Source organism: Crocodylus siamensis, chromosome 6, assembly GCF_052110815.1.
Source record: "Crocodylus siamensis isolate JL-2025a chromosome 6, ASM5211081v1, whole genome shotgun sequence".
Taxonomy (NCBI): Eukaryota; Metazoa; Chordata; order Crocodylia; family Crocodylidae; genus Crocodylus; species Crocodylus siamensis.
In genome coordinates, this window is record NC_143400.1 from 28,893,545 (window position 1) to 28,916,559 (window position 23,015).

General features: G+C 42.4%; 1 protein-coding gene and 1 long non-coding RNA gene across 2 annotated transcripts; both read right to left on the minus strand.

Moving 5' to 3' along the window:
- Positions 1–2,689: 2,689 nt before the first annotated feature.
- LOC149862066 (uncharacterized) lies at positions 2,690–4,338 on the minus strand. The gene is made up of 3 exons (XR_016443057.1): positions 4,262–4,338; positions 3,264–3,390; positions 2,690–2,800 (listed from the first exon to the last, which is right to left on the minus strand). It is a non-coding gene; the product is annotated as an uncharacterized LOC149862066 (long non-coding RNA).
- An 11,979-nt stretch (positions 4,339–16,317) lies between these two features.
- Positions 16,318–20,840, minus strand: GKN1 (gastrokine 1). Its single transcript, XM_090052189.1, has 6 exons — positions 20,751–20,840; positions 20,302–20,355; positions 18,808–18,942; positions 18,296–18,406; positions 17,400–17,541; positions 16,318–16,577 (listed from the first exon to the last, which is right to left on the minus strand). The coding sequence occupies exons 1-6, from the start codon at positions 20,760–20,762 to the stop codon at positions 16,495–16,497; spliced, it is 537 nt and encodes a 178-aa protein (XP_089908315.1). The 5' UTR covers positions 20,763–20,840; the 3' UTR covers positions 16,318–16,494.
- Positions 20,841–23,015: the final 2,175 nt, after the last annotated feature.

The following is a 23,015-nucleotide window of genomic DNA, read 5'->3' on the forward strand; positions in this document are numbered from 1 at the left end:
ATGAGTACATATGTTCCAAGTGTCTTCCTGACAGTGAGATGCGTTAGGCAGTGGACAAGACAGCCAAGGAAAATGATGGAAATTATCTTTTCTTTTTTAAAAACATTTAAAATCCACTCTGACAAGATACTAGAAAATGTGCCAGGGGGAATCTACAATTCTGCCATGGACAGGAAATGAACTAAGTGGTCTCGTATGCCTTTTCTGTCTCTAACATCTAAATTTCATTGGTTTTATATCCTTTTGCCAACGTTAATACATTCCCACAACCCTCCTGTGGGCAATGTTTATACCCATCTTATAACTGCAAAGGCGAAGTTTAAGGCCTGTATTTTTAAAAGTAGCATCTATCATTTGGGGCAGGGGAGCATGTACTTGCTTTTGCATGACAGAGACAGCCAGTGCTGCTGAGCTTCCTTTGTTCCAGCTGACTGGGAACATTCACTTTTTTCACTTCTGAAAATCCAGCATCTACAGCTGGTCTGAGTCCCTGCGGGGACCACTCTTAAAAACGCAGGCATCTGTTATCTGCTCAGTGTCACTGAGCCAAGATCAGCTCATGTGTTTCTTAAACCTTTTTCCCTGCTATCTCTCATTAGAACACACTACCTGCTGCAGGGTTAGCAGCTCTATTTATTAGTCAGAAGCATGCAATTCGTTGTTTAATGGGGGCTTGGAGCTCCTCTGTTTGCCACATAGAGGAATTATTAACAGAGCGTGAACCCTGTAACACTGCAGTCTAAATAAGGCCCTAGCATTTATCTGGGAATTTGTGTCTAATTTTAGTTGAATGCATAAATATGCAAATAGCACTGATAAAGCACTGCTTGTTTGAATGAGCATTAGATCCTTTGACTGCTTATGAAGCTTGATGTTCTAGTGGATTTAAGGCACAAGGGTAATCACACATGCCCAGCAGAGTGAGCAAAGGCTGCATATAATAAAAGATGCAGATTTACTGTCTGCATTTTACATAATCCCAAAGGGATTTAAAAATAAATCTGATCGCATCGGAGGATTTGCAGTATCTGAGTCATACTTTCCAAACTGCATGCTAAACAAACTCTGAGAGTACCTGACTGATGTACGTCACACACATTAGCTCAGTGCTACCCTGTAAAGTCTTTGGGGCAGGAGCCGCAATATCAGTATGAGGTGAAGAAGGAGCCTGGGTAGGAGGCGGGAGATTTGTGTTTCATTATTCACTGTCTCCAACAACACATTGATCCTCTGATCCTATGCAACCCACTGATCCTGGATGTTTAAGACAATGATCCTTATCACAGAATGGTCCTGCATTGCCTATTTTCTTCTTTCTTTAACACAGTGGGAGATGTTTTTCATCTCCTACTCCATCTCAGGTGGAACAAAACTAAATCTGTTTATATTAACACAACACTACTGGAACTGAATGGTTAAGAGAAAAATGGCTCTAGATCTCAACTGTTCCTGGGTTTTGATTATGTTCTGTAAAGCCTAAATGTAAATGTGACCTCTCATCCCCTTTATAACCAAAATCCAGACTGTGAATTCACATTTTTGTGTACCTATCTTTGTGGCTGAGGAGCATGTTCTTATTTCTTTAATGTTGTTGCAATTGAAAACCATGAGAGCAAATAATGATCAAATATGTAATCTCAATTTTCAGTGAACTCTTTGGGTACTGATGTGGAAACACATTATTTTGAAGCAGTTCCCCTGTAAATGTGTTTCCATGGTACCAGACTTGATGACACAAAGAAGGCAGTGAAGGCCCAGCAGCATTTAGGGAGGAATGGAAAAAATAGCTTTATTTTCATAATGCAGGACATCCAAGTCAGCATTCTTTGCTTGGGCAAAACTGCTGGTGATTTCAGTGTAATGGAAGTCAAACTTCAAGGGAGAGTTTCGACTAATAACAACTGAGTAAAGAGCTTAGGTACTATGCTGCTGAATGCTGTTGTTAGTACCTGGATAAATGGATCGATAGTGTTATACTGGCTGGTTGACTGAATGATTAGGCCAAAAGAACCCATACTGCAAACTACTGTATTAATTGACCGTGGAATTACTTGCCAGATCCTTCCCTGTCTTTTACACAGACCTCGTAATGAAACACAAATAAACCTACACACACACACTATTTCAACTAGCATGCACCCTAAAACATTCAGACAGAGGAGTTTGGTTCAGTTCATTAAAAGGTGGATCTGTATATCTTCACTAGCTGTCATGCAGAGTCAGAGAACTCTTTGTACCCATGATGGAAATATGCAAGAAGCCAGTGGAGTTCTTTGGTGATATCTTTTACTGGACTAACTATAGTTGAAAGACATGTTAGACAATCTTTCAGGGAGGGCACTTTGTGCCTAAAAGCTAGTCTGACATTACTCCCAAATATAACGTTGGTCCAAAAAAAGGTATCACCATAATAAAAACCTTTCCTTTTCACTAGCTAAGAACATTCGCACAGTGTTGTTGATTCCATTTTTCGTTCAACTCTTTAAGCCATCAGGAATATAATGGCTGTGGTCCATATATATTTTTTCCAACCATAGTTTTACCTATCTTCCCAATCACAATTGAAAGTTTGCTGTAGATGTCTGTCAGCAGTTGCCCTGCAAACAATTTTTAGAGATCAGCTATTAGCAGGAGTGAATGAGAGTGATATGAGGTGTGAAATACAGTACTGGAGCTGAAGTTTTAAACCCTTCTGTTACCTCTTTTGCTTAGATGAGGGAAATGCCTTCACATAGGTTCACATCCCGGATGACCAGTCTAACTCTGGCACAGCCAGCCCCTCTCACAAATCTTTGTGGTCCTATATTAAAAAAGGAAGCAGTAGTCAGGCAAGAGGGGGAAAAAATGAAAAGCAACCCTTAACCTTCAGAAAAATAACTGAAGTCCAGCACCTGAGTTAATGAAGTTCATGTATTGCCCAATAAGGTATCTTTGAAAAATCAGTCTCCAATCCCAAGTCAACTTCCTTTGCCTCTGATCTTGTGAAAAAAACAGATTTCAGAAGTGGCAAAAGCATGGTTCCACTCAGTGTTGCAGCTGCAGCTGTGTAATTTTGTGTCCCTGAACTCTTAATGAATCTTTGATTAATTAAGTCACTGAATTTGCATTGTATAGGGACTCTAGGACATACAGTAAATGATGCAGAACTGACTTGCTGGCTAAGAAGACTACCTCAAAATACCAAAATATGTTCAATTAGTCCCTTTTTCCCCCCAGTTACTATAGTAATCACCATCATTTTAAGAGATTCAAGCCGGACTCACTCTTAGTAGCCTAACAGGTGGCAAGTCTGCCATTTATTGCCTGTGTAGGTGCCACAAATACAGCATTTTCTGATGTTGTGGGATATCCCACCTCTTCTGTGGCTGGAATCCAGGTCCTGATTCCATCCTGTTGAGACAGCAGAGAAGAAAAAAAGAATGGAAAAGTATCTACTGGCTTTAGCCAAATCCCTGAACCAGGCTTGACATTCATCTGGCTTCTGAACCAATCCTGTACTGATGATAAGGCATTCCTATACCATAAATTATCCCAAAGGGCTCTCTCTCAAGCTCTTTGCAAACTATCATCAGGTTGATGATAATGCACAGATCTCCCTGAAGTCAATGGCAGTTGTGCACATTCACTTCTGGGCATGCTGGAATCCTACAGGCCTGATCCTTGTTTCATTTACAGCAGTGACCCCTTGAATTCAGAGACATTACGCTGGTGAAACCCCCAGTATAAGAGAAGGCAGAATTAGATCCTATAAGCCTTTTGTCCAGAGAATCCCTTCACCAGGCACAAAAATGTGGCCACCTCTGTCTGGGAATGTGACATACGTTTGTCATATGGTGTATATTAGGAACAGGAAGTAGAGAGCATCATATCCAGCTGGAAATGCAACAGGGAGTTCAGGTAAGCTGGCCCTTGGCTAGGACACCATGATTAATATCCCTGCTTGCATGAAGAGTGCCACAGGATTTTTCATGACCTAAATTTTCAAAAACATTTGACTGTATAAGGCAGATCCATAAGCCAGAAATCCTGTATGTGTTACTGTGAAGAAAATATGCATAAGTATAATATGAAAATAAAACATATTAATCAAAAGTATAAAATAATGAAAAATACAGTAATACTCATATGCAAATATCTCAGGGTCAAACTTAATTCCTGTTGAAACCCTCATGGCTTTCCCACATACTACAGAGAGTCCAGGATTTAGCACAGAGTGATATGAAAGTTCATACCGCATCTAACTCATGCTTGTATTAATTACCTTTCACTTACACACCATGTTGTCAAGCTAGGCTAAAGTTGGGACCGTTGCTGTGTTCATTCTGGAAAAACACAAGTCCTCCTGTAGGGCATATGGTAACAATTATCCTCTGCAAAATACAAATAGGAGTTTCAGCAAATCATCTTTTATTTTTGTTTCCGGTTCTATGAAGACACTCTTAAAACAGGTAACAGATATTTCGTCAGCTGCCTCACACTTGCATTTTGTGTCTCATTTGACAAGTCTCAGAGCTCAAAGCACTGGATAAAGTTAATTCTTTGGTAACTCCATTGAGTTTAATGCAGTTACACTGAGGATAGGTTTGCTTAAACATGTTTTGCTTCTAAAATGCACCCATGCACCCTTGGCAGCAAGAAGCAGGCTACTCAGTTCCAGGGAATTTCAGCAGAAGATAAGTGGAAATTGGATCCAAGATGGTTCACATTTATGCTGCTGAAAAGGTAATGCAACTCTGCCAGAACATAAGCAGGCTGCCTCTGCATCATTCTACAAGTGGCTGTCCTGCCTAGGTGTCATCTTTGAACATGTATCAAATGGACAAGTTAGGCAGTGGTGTTGGGAAAGCCATCAGGTAAATGTAGAGACATGCTGAGTTTTCATTCTTGGAAAGTAACACAATGTCTGCAAAGTTAGGGACAGAAATTCCACATAAACTGGTATAAGTGATAAGAAACTGGTTCAAATCTGTAACACATCAGAAGTTCAGTGCACATAAACACTTCCAAAATGATAACACTGGAGGGAAGTAGTATCAGACTTAACTGATTTAGGTTAAAGCGGTTTATTAAACTTCTGTCCCCCAGCATCCCAGGATCCTTTGCACCTCCCCCACAAACCTCCCCTCACAGGTTGGGTGGGCTAGCCTTGGTCCAAGCTGTGAGCTCCAGCCCAGCAGGGAGGCATGTTATAGTTCCCCTCCCCATGCCTCCCTGAATTCACATCACCCACTGCAGGCATGTGGCTGTATTTTTGGAATCAAAGCTAATGTCTGTTCACTTGCTTATCGTTTCAACCGATACAGTTTAGATTAACCTGCAAAGATTGAATTGATTTAGCCTTCGGCTTTTTCACTGTCAGTACTTAGCTCACAGGCCTAAGCACTCCAGAATTAGCCTGTAATATGAGTTTGTATTCACTGCATCTGCTGTCAGCTATTTCACAGTTCCTTTTCCCAAACTGGTAGCCTGTTTTGTTGCCCCATGAGGATTATTCCTTGCAAGGAACACTGCCTGTTGCTTCCTACTTGGGACAGAGAATACTAGCAGATAGCAGTTCTTGCCCTAACAATATAATAGTCCTATACAAAAAGAACCTATTACAGAAGGCTCCTGTTAGCAATTTATGCACACATGCAGATAATCAAGCAAAATCCAGCATTATACAATTAGGGGAATCAGGTTTCATATTAAAATTCCAATGTATAAAGGTATAATAAATGTGCATGTTACAGGAGAGTAGTATATTATACATGGTTATTGGCCATGGTTATAAGACTCTGTATTGATTAATTAACCATTTACTAAAACATATGTTAGTTATTTATTTACCCTATATAAGCTATTTTTATATGAAACAGTAGGCCTATGCAAAGTGGCTAGTATTCACTTCGATTCAGCCGATTTGGGCAATAGTGATTCTATTCGGTGATTCAAATCACTGTCCTGATTCGATTTGGCCGAATCTGATTCTAAGATTTGCCAGCAGCTAAATCTCTGAATCAGCCAGGCCAAGCCCATCTCCCAGCCCTAGCTCCTGGCACTTGTAAAAAAAAAAAGCCCTGGTACTCACTGGGTACTGCTGGGCAGGGGGCGATCCCTGCTGCCCCCCACTGCCCCATGCTACATGGGGGGCTCTGCACAACTCCCCTGACTCCCCCTTTGCTCCTCCAGCCCCACCACGGGTGCCACACATGGGCCACCTCTGGCCATTTAAGAAAGAAAAAAAACCCAAAAAACCTTGGGACTCACCGCTCCTGCCAGCAGGGGGCAATCTCCGCTGCCCTGTGCCAAGTGGGGGGCTCTGCACGAGCCCCTGAAGCCCCAAGACCGCTGCAGGAGTGGCAAGTTCCTGGGGCTCTTCTGTTTTTTTTCCTTAAAGGACTGGAGCTGGACCAAGCGGGGCACCCGTGAGGGGGCCGGGGGAGGGAGGGTTGTGGCAGAGGCCCCCATGCAGCATGGGGTAGTGGGGGGCTGCAGGAATTCCCTCCTGCCTGGCAGCACCTGGCGAGCACCAGGGCTTTTCTTTAAAGTACCAAGCAGGGGCGGAGGCAGCCATGGGGGGCTGGGGCAGTGGACGGGAGTCGGAGGGGTAGCAGGGGTCCCCCCATGGTCCCCTCCCCACTCCCCCAGCCTTCCCTCCCCCACCCCTGTACTTACCAGCTTGGAGTCAGCTGCAGCCACTGGGGATTGCCTGAATCATCAAAGCTGTCCAAATCTTTTCTGAAGATTTGGAGAGCTTTGAATTGATTCGGATGTTTACATTGGTCCCCTGATTCGATTCAGATTAAGAGATTCGGCCACTGAATCAGGCCAAATCAAATCACCACCTGAAGCTTTGCACAGCCCTATGAAACAGTACTATACAGTAGAACCATTAACATTAACAGATTAAATGTTTTTATTCCATGATGGAATTTCTTTTGCACGTGCAGCTCTGCTACAACTTGTACATTTATAGGAAATTAAGCACTTTGGGATACTGAGAAGAAGGATCTTTAAAAGTTTCAAGAAGGAGCTATTTTCTTCCCATATGACCTTTTTTAAAAAGGTGCTAAATTCCTTCATCTTACAATCAGGGGACAATTATCCATTTATTTTTAAAGAGTAATATGATTTGTTTTCAATTTTGGCTTTCAAAGGAATGAAATGCATCCTCCATGCTGCTCCAAGTACACACATTTCTCCTAAAATTTAGTCTGAATTGGTACATAAATTGAACAAAGCAATCAGATTGCCTTTTTTGACACTTACGGTGTTGTAGGCAAAGATTGCACTGGAGGAATATGCTCCTGAGTAAATGTTAAATGCAGCAGTGCATGATTGATGTTTAGTATCCGGTAGACAGTACCTCCATCATTCCCTTTATTTATGAGCTGAACAACAAAGATTTAGAATCATAGAAAATGAGGGTTGGAAGGGACATCAGGAGGTCATCTAGTTCAACCCCTTGCTCAAAGGAGGACCATCCCCAACTAGATTATTCCAGCCAGGGCTTTGTTGAGCTGGGCCTTAAAAACCTCCAAGGATGGAGATTCCATCATCTCTCTAGGTAACCCGTTCCAGTGCTTCACTACCCTCCTAGTGAGAAAGTTTTTCCTAGTATCCAACCTAAACTTCCCTTGCTACAATTTGAGACCATTATTCCTTATTCTGAGGATAGCGGTGTCAGAGATGCACTGTATAAAAGACATTTTTAAGTTTTCTCCAACAGTGGCATCAAATTCCAGAGGAGAATGAACTCTGAATAGCAGGAAGGAAAAACTGATCTGAACAAATTTTTGTTGGCGATTATGCTTTTTCTTCTTTCTAGTGGTTACTAGGGGTGTGTGAAGCAGGCCCTATTCAATTTGGATTCGGTCTGAATCAGGGACAGTTATTTGATTTGTTGATTCGGATCACTGTACCTGATTCGATTCAGCCGACTCCAAAACTGAAGATTCGATGCCGATTCAGAGAATCAGCAATTCAGCAATAGACACAGCTTTAAATGTTTTTTCTACATACCTCGAGGTACCAGCACGGCTCATGAATGCTGTGATGACGGGACAGATGGAGGATCACATGGGAGTGGGGGGGGGCCTCCACATGCTAGGCAGTGAACCTGGAAGTGGACTGGAAGTACTTCTGGTCCACTTCCAGGTCCACCAGGGAGTGCACGGTGGGGGAGGGGGGGCACACCCAGCTTGGTGACTGGCTGTGGGGGGACCCCACGTGTGCCTCCAGACTCAGGAGGCACTGGTTGCTGAGCCGACTGGTGGGGGGTGTAGCATGCTCCCCTGCAGACCTGGAAGTGGACCAGAACTGGTTCTGGTCCACTTCTGGGTCTGCTGCTGAGCGTGCTGGGGACCTCCATGCACTCCAGCACTGCAGCACTCATGAGTCACCTGCATCCAGGAGGTATGTAGGAAAAACATTTAAAGCTGTGTCTATGTCTGAATCGCTGAATCTTTCCAAATCTCTCCGAATCGATTTGGAGGGTTCCAATTGGATTCAGAGAGATTAAAGGATCCTCTGATTCAAATCAGATTCAGAGATTTGGCCACTGAATTGGGCCAAATCTCTGCAAAACTGAATCAGGGACTGAAGCTTTGCACAGCCGTTACTAGGGCTGTGCAAAGCAGCTAATATTCACCTCAAATTCAGCTTCAGCCGATTCAAGGGACAGTGATTTGATTCAGTGATTCAAAACACTGTCCCGAATTGATTCGGCTGATTCTGATTCGGAAATTTGGCTGCTGCCGAATCTCCGAATCACCCAGGCCCAGCCTGACGGTGGCTGCCCCACCCACCCAGCTCCCCACACTTGGAATAAAGAAGCCCTGACTCACTGGGTGCTGCTGGGAGGGGGGGTGATCCCTGCTGCCCCTGCTACCCCATGCTGTGGGGGGCTCTACATGAGCCCCCTGACCTCCCTCTGCTCCCCCAGTCCCCCCTCATGGCTGCCCCACTTGCTGTGGCTCCGGCTCTTTAAGAAACAAAAAAGAGAAAAACCCTGCATGCACCACTCCTGCCCAGCACGGAGCAATCCTCCCTGCCCCCCACTGCCCTGCACCATGCTGCAAAAGCCCCACAAAGCCGGGAGGCTGCTGCAGGAACTGGTGAGCCACAGGGTTTTTCTCGCTTTTTTTTTTTCTTAAAGGGCTGGAGCTGGGGCAGCTGGGGCAGCCATGGGGAGGCTGGGGGAGCTGGGGGGTGGGTCAGGGGGCTCATGGCAGAGCTTCCCACGTTGTGTGGGGCAGTGAGGATTGGCCCCCCCATCCGGCAGCAGCTGGTGAGTAGGGGCTTTTTTTTTTTAAGTACCAGGAGCTGGGGTGGGCACGGCAGCCATGGGAGGGGCTGGGGGTGCTCAAAGGCAGCTAGGGGAGCAGGTAGGAGATGGGGGCTGGCAGGGGTCCCCCCACGGTCCCCTCCCTCAGCCCCCCCTTCCCCGCCTCCTACTTACCTGCTCTGAGTCCGACTGCAGCTCCCTGTGGCAGCCACCCGGGACTGTCCAAATCATCGAAGCTTTGAATTAATTCAGAACTTGTAACCGGTCACCTGATTCGATTTGCATTCAGAGATTCTGCCACCGATCAGCTGAATCTCCTCCAAATCGAATCACCGCCCAAAGCTTTGCACAGCCCTAGTGGTTACCACAGCCCTTCTAGTGGGATTGGGGTTCGAGTTAACATAAATTCCCAAACTGCCCTGAACTGGCATCTGTTAGCATCTGCTGGTGGTCTCAAGAGTCTATTAGTCACATGATGTCAAATCATATTTCTATATGATATTCATGTTAAATGAAGCTAAAAATAATTACCCCATGTCTTTGCAAAAATGAAAAGTTAGAGACTTCATAAGGATGATTATAAGACAATTAGGCAGTGACTTTTAGACAGCTTATGGAGCATGCCATTCGCCCCTACCCTCACACAGAAGGTGTTGGACTACCTGCATTACAGTTCAATGTTATGCTTTCATATTTATTAATTAATACAATTGCCTGGATAACTTTAAAGCAAAAAAATTCACTGCTTACTATTGTCTCTGAATGTACAAAAATGCTAGAAAGGTTAAATTTCAACTTATCCTCATGTAATTTGGCAACATTAGGTTTTTCAAATAAAATAAGTGCAAATCTTTTTGCTTTTAACTAGGTATCTTAACTACATGCCAAATAATAGCAGGAGAGCAGAGAGTTTAATGGAAACACTGCCACAGCTTTGGCAACATACAGTTGTTAGTCTAATATAAATTTACTGTGCGTATTAGCAGGGAATGACTCAGAAAGAGACATATTTTTAGGGTCTGCTTCATAAGGATAGTAGTCATCTCAAAAACAATTTGACAAAACTAATACATGAAAGAGCTATCAAAATTTGGAACATGGCACTGTACTCAACATTATTTGCAAAAGCTGGATCCATAAGGACACCCAGTAAGACAAGCAGCAGGATCGGTAATACAGAATGGGGGGAAAAAATAAAGGGTTTTTTAATGCAGTCTGAATGTCCCTTTGAACTGCCAAACACATCTCAAAATGTTGTGGTGATAAACAACTCCCTGGTGTTTTTGTTTTTCCAAAAATGCAGTTAGTTAATAGACTGAGTGGGGTTTTAAAGTTCACTGACAAAGACTGTTGTAGTACAACTGTATTTATGATGGTCATTCTCATTGACTAATGTGAATGCCTAATGTAGGTAGAGTCTTATCTCAGTCATCAGTAATGAAATTTCAGAGTGACTGTATTGTGGACTTACTCTAGATTTGTAGAAGCATAACTGAGATCAGCATCCAGTCCAATATAACCTCATTGATTATAATGGGAAGTTAATACCAATTATGTATCACCACTTGTCCTGCAAGAAGCCTAAAATTCACTTGAATTGTCTCTCATGATGCTGTTCTTCACACACTGTTTGAGGTTATTTAAAGCATTTTAAAAAACTGGTGTCAAACCCTGCTGCACTTGCATAGAGCATGACCCTGTAACAACTTTATGTATGTGGTTCATTTACTCATGACCTTGACTCCTGAATTTGAAGGGCCAGAGTCATTATGCAGAAGGGAGTAAGAACTTCCGGCTACAGCATGAAATTCTGGCCTTATGGTAATCGATAGGGCTGTGTAAAATTTCAACCGCCGAAACAACAGTGTTTCGATGCTCAAAACTCCGAATCTGCAATGCAACAGGAGACATGTCAAAACATTTGAAATGAAACAAGTCGAAACGTTTCAAAGATGGTTTAGCATTTCAAAGGTGTTTTGAAGCTGAGCTTGCAGAAAAAGAGGAAGTAAGGAGAGGGAGGGGGAAGGGGTGGGAACAGACTGACATTTGTAGCTGGCCAGTGTCTGGCAACTGTCCCTGAGGTCCCTTCCAATCCCAGTGCTCTGGGGGAAGTGTTAGAAATATTATTAGAAACGCATAATGAATAGAGTGTTGTTAGAACTGCACAGTTTGCATCTCGTACCTGATAAGAAGCAACACCACCAAGGACATCCCCCACCTCTTGGCCAATTTACTATCTCTCTTCTATACTAAATCACACATACCTTCAGCCTCCCTCTGCTTTTTCTCATGTAAATTACAGAAGCTGTAATTCAGCTGACTGTGTCCTTGGAAGAGGGGGGGATTTCAACTCTTGGTGACCTAGAGAGCTTTCTGAGCGTGCGTAATTAGCTGATGCATATATGCCTATCCGCCCCACATACTTAAGTAGTTAATTATAATGAACATGCGACGTATGAAGTGACGTATTTACATATGTGTTTGTATGAACCGGAAATAAGTTGTAAGAGTTCCTGTTTCTGCACACGTGCCCAGGAGAAAGGGATAAAAGCCAGCTGAGAGTTTTCCTCGGGGGCAGAGTAATCTGAGATTTTCTGTCTCTGCTCTGACCCTATTTGCAAATACACCTTTTGTTCTGCTAATAGTGTGTGCCTGAGAAATTATTATTCGCGAGCCTCCAAAAGAAACGAACCGCAATTTTTTTGCATCAGAAGGACCTAAAAAGTTTAAAAGCAGCCTATAAGCATGTGAGTGCCTAAGCTGTCAGGCTGTCTCTCGCCAGAGTCAGGCACTGACTCTGCTTCCTAGTGGCTACTGTCTAGCTAGGGAGTGTGTCCTTTGCTTGCAAAGGATTAGATAGGATACAGCTTAGCTATACTAGCCTAACTTCAATACTAGTATTGTTATCCCTACATCATTTCTTTTTTTTCCTTTGAATTTATTCTTTTTTTTTTTTACCTGAAGAAAAAGAAATCTGTGTTTTGCCTGACAGTGTGATTGCTGGGCACAGTTCAGGAAAGCACAGCACAGATTAGATAGATTGCACACACAGACACCTCCGCATACACACACCACACACAGTCGGACACTTTTTCCAGCACAGGAAAACATGCAGCGTGCTGGAAAGGCCAGTGCTGCCGCGTCTGGGCGGGGAGCAAGAGGGGGCAGAGGGAGAGGTGCCAGTTCCCTGCCACCCAAACTGAGACGCAGCCTCTTTTCAGCCAGCCGTGAGGCTGCTGCTGGTACTGGGAGCAAGGAGGTCGCAGCAGTGCCTGCAGCTGCCCCCCTCTGACACCGGCTGTGGTAATGCCTGAGGCCTCCTGTGACAGAGGCAGCTGTCAACTTACCTGGACCCTTCTGGGCATTATGCACCTTTGGGCCTCCGGCATCTGTCGACTTACCTGGGTCCTGCCTCAGGCCCCCACTCAGCGGGCCTGGGCCCTGCCCCAGGTCTCACTCAGTGGGCCTGCACCCCTGTGCCTTTCTCTCAGGGCGTGCTCCCCTAGCCTGTCCCCTCCATGAGGTAACCCACCAGGCAGTGGAGGCTGAGGCTTTCTGGCGCCCCATACTCACCCTTTGCTGGGGAGGCACAGGTGTGGCATTTCCTGAAATCTGCCCTGCCAGAAGCCGCCCCACCACGCCGTCCAGCCCTAGCAGGGTGTAGTTTTACGTCATGCCCCAGGATCAGGACCCTCCTGCCATCCCCATAGTTCCTCCCCTGTCCTCCAGGTGTTCATGGGCAACAGCTCCCACTAGGTGCTGTATTGCCTCCCCCTGCTTGCAGCAGCTGCTGCTGGCTTTACTGCTGGAGCCTGAACCCTTTCCCCAGTCGGGCAGCCTCCTGCTGGCCATGGGACTCCTGACTGGGGAGTGCAGCCACTGCCAGGCTGCCCCTGTTGCCTGCTCAGGCCCTTTGGGTGGAGGCACCACAGGTGCCCTGCCGCAAGGGACATGAAGCTGTCCAGATACTTATCCACGTTTTCATTCTGACTTCAGCTCAGTTTAATACCAGACACACTAAACACTGGGAAAATGGTTTTGTATGCATCTTGGTCTGGCATTACATGTCTTTTTGGGTGGCATTTGAACCAAACATCACAAATAAAATATTTTTCTTATTAAGGAAAACTATAGCAAACTAAATGTTTCTTTGTTACGTATGTCTTTTCAAAGCCAGGTGCCACATTTTCCTGGGGACCACTTTTTCTGCACGACTTCTTTGGAAGTGACTGATTATCCTGACATGAGCATTACATTGGTTGTGGACTTTGAGTCAATACATAAGAATTTCTTCCTTTTTAATCTTGATAATGTTTTTCAGTATGTTCCTCTCAGAAAACTGTTGGCCGAACATTGTCTGTCATTTGAGGCCACATGCCCAGGAGGTGCATTTGAAGTGACAAGGCCTATGTTTGAGGGATTAAAATATAATAATTTATGACCTAACTTTGACCTCACCTATTTCATCATGAACTTTTAATTCTGATTGCCTGAAGGCCCGATGTAGAAAAGCACTTCAGATGCCAACTGTATCTTGAATTTAAGTATCTGCTTAAATTCTGTCCTGAATCCTATTTTAATAGGTTAGTACAGGCATTTCCACAGTCCTGAGAGCCCTGATCTGAGATTAGGATTTTTATATAGCAGGCCCTGTATGATAGATAACAAAGATGAATTTTCTTCCTGAAGAGATTACAATCTAAGTGTATGATTATAGGCAACAAATGAACCAAGCCGATGGAATGGGGAACACAGAGAAAACAATGAGATACTACAAGGTAATGTGTTCAAAAGTGCCAGTGACTTAGAAAACTAGGTTTCCTTTTCAAAAGTGACTTGGGATTTTATAAGGCTAGGTTTTTAAAAGCACTTTAGATGGGGTCAGAATTTCAAAGGCATTAAGGTGCCAAAAGATGCAATTTCAAAAGCCACTAGTGGGCTTGTTAAAAGTGCCTAACTTTGAGTCTGGTACCCAAGTGATTTTCTGCTTCCCACTTAACACACATCTGACTTCTTTTGACAATCACATTAGACATTTATTTGTACTTTTAGGAGACGTAAAAAAACTGTCCCGTTTTTCAATAATGGCATACAAGTGAACATGTTTTAGCAGTAGGTAAGTAGATAACTATTCTTTACTCTAAGAGCTGGTTACTTCAGGCCTGAATTGTGGTAAACTCAAATGACAGTGAAGTGCTGGGAGTTTGCATTGTCATCTCTCGTTTTGTATCTGCTCTGTAGTGCTGTCATCTTCAGAAAGGTCTTTAAACCTAAGCAGCAAGCATCACATTTGTACATATGCTCTGCAGGGGGTGTGCTTAAGGGACATAAACCACCAGACGGGGTAATATGACATGACAGCTTTGCTCCAGGCATGGATAGAACAATGAATGAAACACCTATTGATGGGTCAGATTTATTCTAGACTGGGTTTCTTCAAAAATTTTGTAGGTTTGACTTCGTTATGACAGATGGCAGGTCTATTTGTTGTTGTTGCTGAGCAGTGGTTTAGCATGTGGCTGAAACCTGGCTTTAAAACTACCTGGTGGGAATAATTATCATTCTTGTTCACAGTACTAGAATGGGAGAAAGTAGGTTAGGGCAAGAATTCCAAAAATAAATTAAAATTCATCCTGACCTTTGATTTGTGCCTCTTTCTGTCACTCTTTGTCTTGTCCAGATAAGACAAGCACCACGGCTGAATGTAAGGATTAAGAGAAATGAAAATCTGGAGAAACAACGATAGGGAAATGCTAGCAGTAGCACAAGTAGTAGAAAAAGGTCAGTCATATCCAGTAGGGTTGATTTATGATAATCCGGAATATATATGGACACCTTTGCAGACTTTTTCAAGGAAACTCATTTTGATTTCATACTTCTGGAGGTTAGTTAAAAAAATGTGGTGGGAACTAAGCAACTGTACATGGCTGCCTGTTTTCTGCTAGAATTCCTAGAATCATCGTTCATTAGTTTGAAGGCCAGAAAGAACTATCAGCTGGCTGGACCGTAAACCAGGCCATAGGGCTTCCTGTTAATGCCTCTTTGAACTAGAAAACATTATATATATATATATCATTTTTTTTCCCTAGTTCAAATAGGCATTAAAAGGAAGCCCTATGGCCCGGTGTGTATGTGTGTATATGATTTTCTTTATTGAGTGATTTTTTTTAATCACACACATACACACACACACACAAAATCTTGATTAAAAAAAATCACTCAATAAAGATAATCTATCACAGCCATCGATAGAACATTGTGCTTCCTGTTAAAACCTCCATTTTTAAATATTCATATTTTTTCAATCTAAATTGAACTAGCTTCAGCTTCCAGGATCAACTGCAGAGTTTCTGGTGGCTACCCAGGCTTTAGATGCACCATTGTCTGCTTGTTATTGTACATATAATCTTGGCCTTATATTTAAACTGCATAGACACAGGATCTGATTCTTGTTTTGTGTTTGTAAGTAAAGCACAGCAAACTCCTATTCAATGAGGGGGAACCTAGCATAGAAGTTAATAATAACGCCATGTTTATCTATGCAAAAGGAGCAGAAAGAGGCCACAAATAGCTGCATGTCATGTCTACTTTGCACAGATGTCAAATGGCTACAAAGATCTCTCCCCATTGCTGCATCTGTGTGTGAAGATGCAAAGGATGGAATGATACCTTTATTACTTTGCTTGTATTGTCCAAACACATAGATAATTTGGTATGCTCTGTTCTGGCCTAGAACAGAATTCTTTCATCAAAAACATATAGCTGATGTTTCACTGGAATTGAACATTTAAACACACAAATTTTGAGAACTAGAATTTAACACTGATGAGATTACATACCTGGTTTGAAAACAGCTCATGTTGGCTGTAATCGAAATTCACCATCCAGTGGCAATTTCTGCAGCTCCTGGGTTTTCTTTGAAGATCTCCCACCTGCATATTGACCAAACTCAACCTTTATTTGTTTGTAACACTATCTCCTGACTCAGTGTGGGGTCAAGCTATGTCTGATGAAGAGTATAAATAAAATACACAAGACACATATGACATGAACACTAAATGTGTTTAATTGAAAGTTAGTTTCTCAGTCTAAGTTTCTTCGACATAGAAATCATAAAGGGAAGACAGAGTCAAATATTCAGAAGATGGAATGTCACTAAGATAAATGGTGTTGTCCAGTCACAGGGGAAATTGGAAGACTGGTTCAGGGCAGCCCAAAACTTATTTTTAAACACCAAGACATAAGTCCATACGTAGGATGTACAGGATGTTCAGATTCAGACATCCTCCTAAATAGAAAAAGTTTGCTCCTTAGAAAGAAAAAAACAAGTTCATCATTAGGTGATGGCATCCACAACAGCAGCCAATGCTTCATCCATTCTCGTCTGCTTTGTTACAGCAGGACAACATGAATCTAAAATAGTGCGTTTCTATTACTCTGTTCAAGGAATTTTGTTATTAGAAAAGATTGTAAAATGTTTAACTGATTTCTTTTCACACTCAACAAATCCAGTTGATCAAATACTCTGATATGTGCTGATTCATTTTCTTAAGAGTGACTTCTAATGATTAGACTGGGCACTTTTGAAGCTCTAATTTTTTTCACAGAGCCTTAGAAACATGAGCTAGCTAATCTTCATGTCCACTTTTTATGAGGTAGTAAGTGAATAATCTAAGTGTGGAAAACATACAAAGTACTGAGTCATCTGACTCAGTCCAGCAAAACACCTTAAGTACCTTTAAGTGTGCAACTAGTTCCATTGCAGCAGTTTCAGTGACCAGCCCAAGGACACACATCCAATCAGTAGCAGTTCATGGATGGGAAGATAGCAATCCTTGAACTCTGGTCCCAAGTTCACTCCATAATATCATGCTGACTCCTTTCCTTACTATTAAAGGTAGGTGTCATCCACAAAAGTGTAACTCCAACTTGGAGCAGCTACAAAGCGTAGTACTATATCAAACTGACTTTTTGGATATGAGCTTTTTGATTGAACCATTCTGGTTCAGATCTGGCTCAGGTTCTGATACCTTCCTTCATTTTCTCACTTTATACTGAATATTCCGGAAATAGTTATTCTGTTTGATTATATGGTTTTACTGTATCAGTAGTTAGCAGGACTTGTACTCACCCTGCATCATATGAGCCTCATAAGCAGGCAAGCCATGGCACAGAGCAGCAATGTCTTCTCCATATTGGGTGATGTCCTGGATTTTCTTTTCTGAGACAGTGTATCTCAACTCATTTGGAGGAGGCCTTTGACCTTCAGGTTTCTAAACATCAATAAGGCAGGTGCAGTCATTCAACATCATTCAATACAATGAACAGCTTCATTCATTTATAAAAAATGTGTACTCCTATTTCTGACATTTCTGAGACAGTGCATGGTGTGGTACAGGTGAAAGTAGCACTCGGGTGCTACACTATAAAACGGATGGCTAGGAAGCAGAGTGGCTCACCCAATATTTTAGCAAGGACCTTCCTAATTCTTGTGCTGAATCTTAAGACGCTCATATTTGGCCAGAAACTTCCATTGCATTGGTGGATTTGCTCCCTATTCTCCCTTACCATCTCCTGATAGAGAGTTACAAAATTAATTAAAAAAATTCAGAGCGAAAAAAACTTCACCCTACGCTGAAACACAGTCAAAAAACCCCAAATCACAGAAACAATCACCCTCAAGAAAACACAACATTTTTTAAGACATACCCTGAAACAAATAACCCAAATGTCATTTCAACAAGAAAAATGGGAATGGTTCATTCCAAACACGTCAAAAAAACCTGTTTCCTCACTCTTTTCCTAGTTTTTTTAAATGAAAATTTTCATTGAAATTGATATGATTTTACAAAAAAGTAAGTTTTATCTAAATAGCACTTTCCAGGGGGAAGCTGTTTCAACAAACAAATCCCAACAAGCAGTATCTCCAATAGGTTAAGATCATATATTTTCAGTTTTGCATTGTAGTATTGGAAGAACACTTCCTCTCTCCCACCCATCATTTCTCCAATTCTCTTTTCACCTTACCTTCATCTCATCAAGGGCTTTGGGAAGAGCCTCAATACCAGGCATCTTGTCTTTGTTCATTTTAACAAGGATGCAGGTTTTCTTGGAAAATATCCTGGTTGCCAAAAAGCCCTATAAAATAAAACCCCAGCTATTTAGGGATTTTGTTTGAGCAGCTCCTCCATAAGTGACAAACACTCTGTGCTCCTAACTTGCACCCCTCTTCAGTTCTTTTACCTTTTCATTTACATACAGAGTTAAACACAAACTATCATTTTATCTGGTATTTAGCTTTGGCTGTACATGCTTCTTTCCTTACAGCTGAGGAAGGACACTCTCTATCCCTCGCTGTTATGCAGCTGATCTACTAAAAGATATTACCCGCAAAACCTGGCTTCTCAATAAATAATAGCAATTCTAGTTCATCTTTGAAGACAAATACACTTTAATAAAACTTTTTCCCTTAAAAAAAGACCTACCCCCAAAAGATAAATAAATAAAAGAGCAACACATTTATAGTAGTTTGCACTTACAGTCTTGTAGTCCAAAACAGAGACCCATGATTGCTGGCCATTGTTTGATGTAACAATAGCCACATTCTTATCATAGTCGACAGACACACCCTGATGGGATTTTCTGTCAGAGTCGGCTTGTCCTGCATTCACATCCTGAATTTAAAAACAAAATTAACCAGCTTTTAGGTTTTGCACAGCCAGCTTGCTTAATCCACTTCTATTCTGTCAAGTGCTTTGAGATCCACTGCTCTTAAACTGTATTACAGCAATGTAGCAGGGTGTTTCTGCCTTTGGAGATCACTGATACTATCATGCCAACATACTCAAGCCAGGTCTACCTTGGCTACCCAGTGTAACTGTTAGCACAGCACTTTGCAAGGGCTAATATTCCCTGGTTCGCTGAAGAGCTAATTAGTCCCAGCAGAGCTTGGTGGTAACATGACTCAATTGCTTCTGTTACCTGAAATAGCTTTAAAAAGCATTGTGCAGTACAGAAATGCTCTCAGTCTGCTTTACTTTGTCCTCAGCATGGATCTGCTGGAGGTCGGTAGTTGTTTTGCCTATTTTGCCTGAGTAAGAACTCAATAAGGTTTTGTTCAGTTGGCTTCAATTAAAATTCTTCCTGAGTGAGTATTTAAGTATGATCATCCATAACAGATTTTCCAGCTCAGAAGTGTGGAGTCCTGTGCGTTTGTAGCATTAATTTTTACTTTACACCTTACACTAATTTACACTCATTTTCAACAGGGAGAAAATTCCTTCCTAGCTAAAAGCCAGTTTGAAAACAAGTGACCTTGTTATTTTTAATAACTGGGGCCTAATCAATTGGATGCCTGCAATGAGCTTGAGTTAGCTTTGTAGTTACCAATGGATTACATGCATTTGATATTGTTTCAACCTCTTATTACTGCATGTGCAGAAACATTCATAAAAACTGCTATATCTTTTGTTATTAATTCTCCTGTGTTATTATAAAACACCATAGATTTAAAAGGCCTGATTCACATTTAACAAAGGTCCTCTTATGGTGTAAAAGGAGCTTAAATTGGTCCCACATTTTATATATGTCCCTGCTGTCCTTTACAGAATAAAAACAGCATTCAGGGGCTTATAAAAATAAGAATCAGACCCATAGTATTTATCATATTGGTGTGGAATTTTATACATTGATGGAAGAAATCTTTCTTTCCCTCCTAGCAATTCAACCATAACCACAATGTTTTGGAAATGTCAGCACAATATTAAGGCGGTTGAATTTTGGAAAGTTGCAACAGATGTGACCCAGTTTTTTCCATTGTTCTTTCTTACCTGTCATAATTAGACAAACTTCTTTTCTTAATAGGCTAGCTGAATAATTATTTCTTTACTGAGCAAACCCACGCCTGTGATCTTGCAGTTTTGTGTACAAAGAAAATTTTAGATTTTTTCCTTAAGAAATATGGATTGTCACATCGCAGAATATGAAGCAGAAAAGAAACGGCTGACAAGAGTGGTATTATATGTTGAACTTACTTGGACAGCAAGAGATGGAGCCAAGAAAACTCCCAGGAGCACAGCAGTCACAATCTGAAACAAACATTTGAGAAAGGCAAAAAATATACCAAGCCCTCTCATACTAAGCTAAAGAAAGTGTTTGATCCACCCCTCTCACTCCACTTTATGTTAGTGCGACTCCATTCAGTTCAATGGACATTAGATCAGGGCATAAATTTCAGGATACATAAAAGTCTCACATAAAGCCTCAGTTCGCAGATCTTTATGCTAATGTAGTCTGTGATACGCTGAATTTCCCAAAGGAGTGAAACCTCTGAGAATTAAATTTCCCCGCAATAAGTCTGACCCACCAGTGTAGGTCCGCTGAAATTCCTGCCGGTTCTGGAGGTGTAAAGGACCACAGTATAGGGTCACAGACAACTTGGATGCTGTATTATTCTTATGAAAGGATAATTATATATACTCACAGTGAGCTTCATTTTGATAGCTGAAGAGCTTCAAGATCTGTTGGAGTGAGCCACACAAAACCCTCTACTTTATATACACTGGTTCCTGAAATCAAGTGTGGGAAGGTTCGATACTGAAATAAATATATCTTACTGGTGTGTAGTCAATTATGTGTACAGCAGTGTATTATCATTGAAGAATTACTCTGCAAACAAGGCGTTTGAAGTTGACCCATTAGAGCCTGGCATAAAGGTCAATTTGTAATGATCCATTTGTACTTTCTGTAATGTAGAGGTTTCTAGTGATCCAATTTCTTTCATCAGTGCGCTTGATATTTAATCTAGCCGAGCCTATTCAATCCCTAAAGTCAAATAATAGTCACCTTGAGAAACAGTGACTAAATGCCTTGTCTCACCTACCAGCAGTACCTTACCTAGACTCCTGGCAGCCCCAGGAGAACTGTTAGTATTGGGTCCCCCTTCACCAGAGATAATGGTAATAATAATTTTAAAATTACCATTTTTGGGCCCCCTTTCTTTCCAGGCCATGGGTGGCTGCCCGGTTCACCCAGGCCTGTGTCCGGCCCTGCCTACCACTTTTGCTGTATACCTCACAATATTGATAAAGGGTAAAGTTATCTCTTCCAAATCTGTGTGAGCAGGGGACCCTCTCAGTCAGAAAAAAATGGGAACAGAAATAGCGCAGGAGAGTCCACCTTGTCCTCCTTCTAGCTTTAAAGAACTTTGCAGAAAAAAAAGTCTTACCATCTTTTCAACAGATTAACCAGGAGTGGAGTGATGGCTAGAAAATGGTATTTAGAGGTTTGCTTTTGGGAATTGGCTTGTAGGTAAAGTAGATAAGCATTAAAATAATGGTCTAGCATAGCAGGAAGGGTTAATTGATTTCTAAAAAGCCTGTCTGTGACAAACTTTGGCTGTGTCTGACACAGGCAAGCAACAAACAGACACACAGACTACAAAATTAAGCCATGTACTGCACTGTTCCATAACATAGGAGGCTGCACACTCTCAGAGCATGGTCATTAGGGGTGATTTCAACTACCCAGACATCTTGTGGGATGAACACTCAGCCAGATCCGATCACTCGCAAAGCTTCCTCACTTGCATTGAGGAACTCTGTTTAGCTCAAGAAGTCTATGGGCCGACTAGGGGCAAGGCACTTCTAGACTTGGTTCTGGCAAAAGGAGACGATTTAGTGAGAAACCTGAGGATCGAAGGGAAACTGGGTGACAGCAACCATGAGATGATCACTTTCTCCATCCACCATAAGTTAGGGAAATCGTCCAGTAGGGTAGAAATGCTAGATTTTAGGAAGGCTGACTTCCACAAACCTAGGAGATTGGTTGGCAAGGCCCTGCGGGACCGTGGTCCAATGAGGAAGGGAGTACAAGGTGAGTGGTTGTTCCTCAAGGAAGTGATCCTAAAAGCTCAAAGGAAGTCCATTGCCTTTCATTAAAAAAGCAGCAAAAGGGCCTCTGCGAGTTCCAGTTTTGGGGAACAGGTAAAATTAGAAGAAGACTGGGAAAGCCCAAATTAGGATACGTGCACGTGTTGGGCTTGTGAAACAAAGGAATGTGCTGATAGAACAGAATGTGAACAGCAGGACAGCCACAGAGAGACCAATCAGTGGTGGCCAGAGAGTCATCAGGAAGAGAAAAGAACACAAAAGGAGGGATTTCAGAGCAGCCAAAGGTCCCCAAGAGGGGAACCCAAGGCCACCATGGACAGAGGGTACACGACCAGCCCATCTCACCCACCCCTCTGGGGAGGAGGGGGGGCCTCGGCCTCCAACCTCCAGGACGCTGACATCTGACATTTAAGAGAGAACCTCAGAGTGAAGCTCGTGTACTGGCCAGACGTGCCTTCCCTCCGATGCCAGTCCTGGGGCCGGTAGAATTGTTTGCATTATTCTTATCTGCTATCACTGTGTATCAGTAAGATTTTTCTGTTATCAAATGGAAAGGTTGTGGTCAGTCTGAGAATTTGGGTCCGCCCAGAGCAAAGTATCTGGATCATAAGTCCAGTGCCATCAAGGAGAGGTAATTACCCAGATTAGATTATATAAATAAATACAGTCAAAACACAGCTATATTATTTCTCGGTCAGGAACCATAGGGGACAGAACTAAGATCAATGGCCTCAAATTGCAGCATGTGAATTTTAGGTTGGAGATTATGAAGAACTATGAAGGTAATTAAGCATTGCAACATGCTACCTAGAGAAGTGGTGGACTCTGTTTCCCTGGAAATTTTCAAAAGCAAGTTA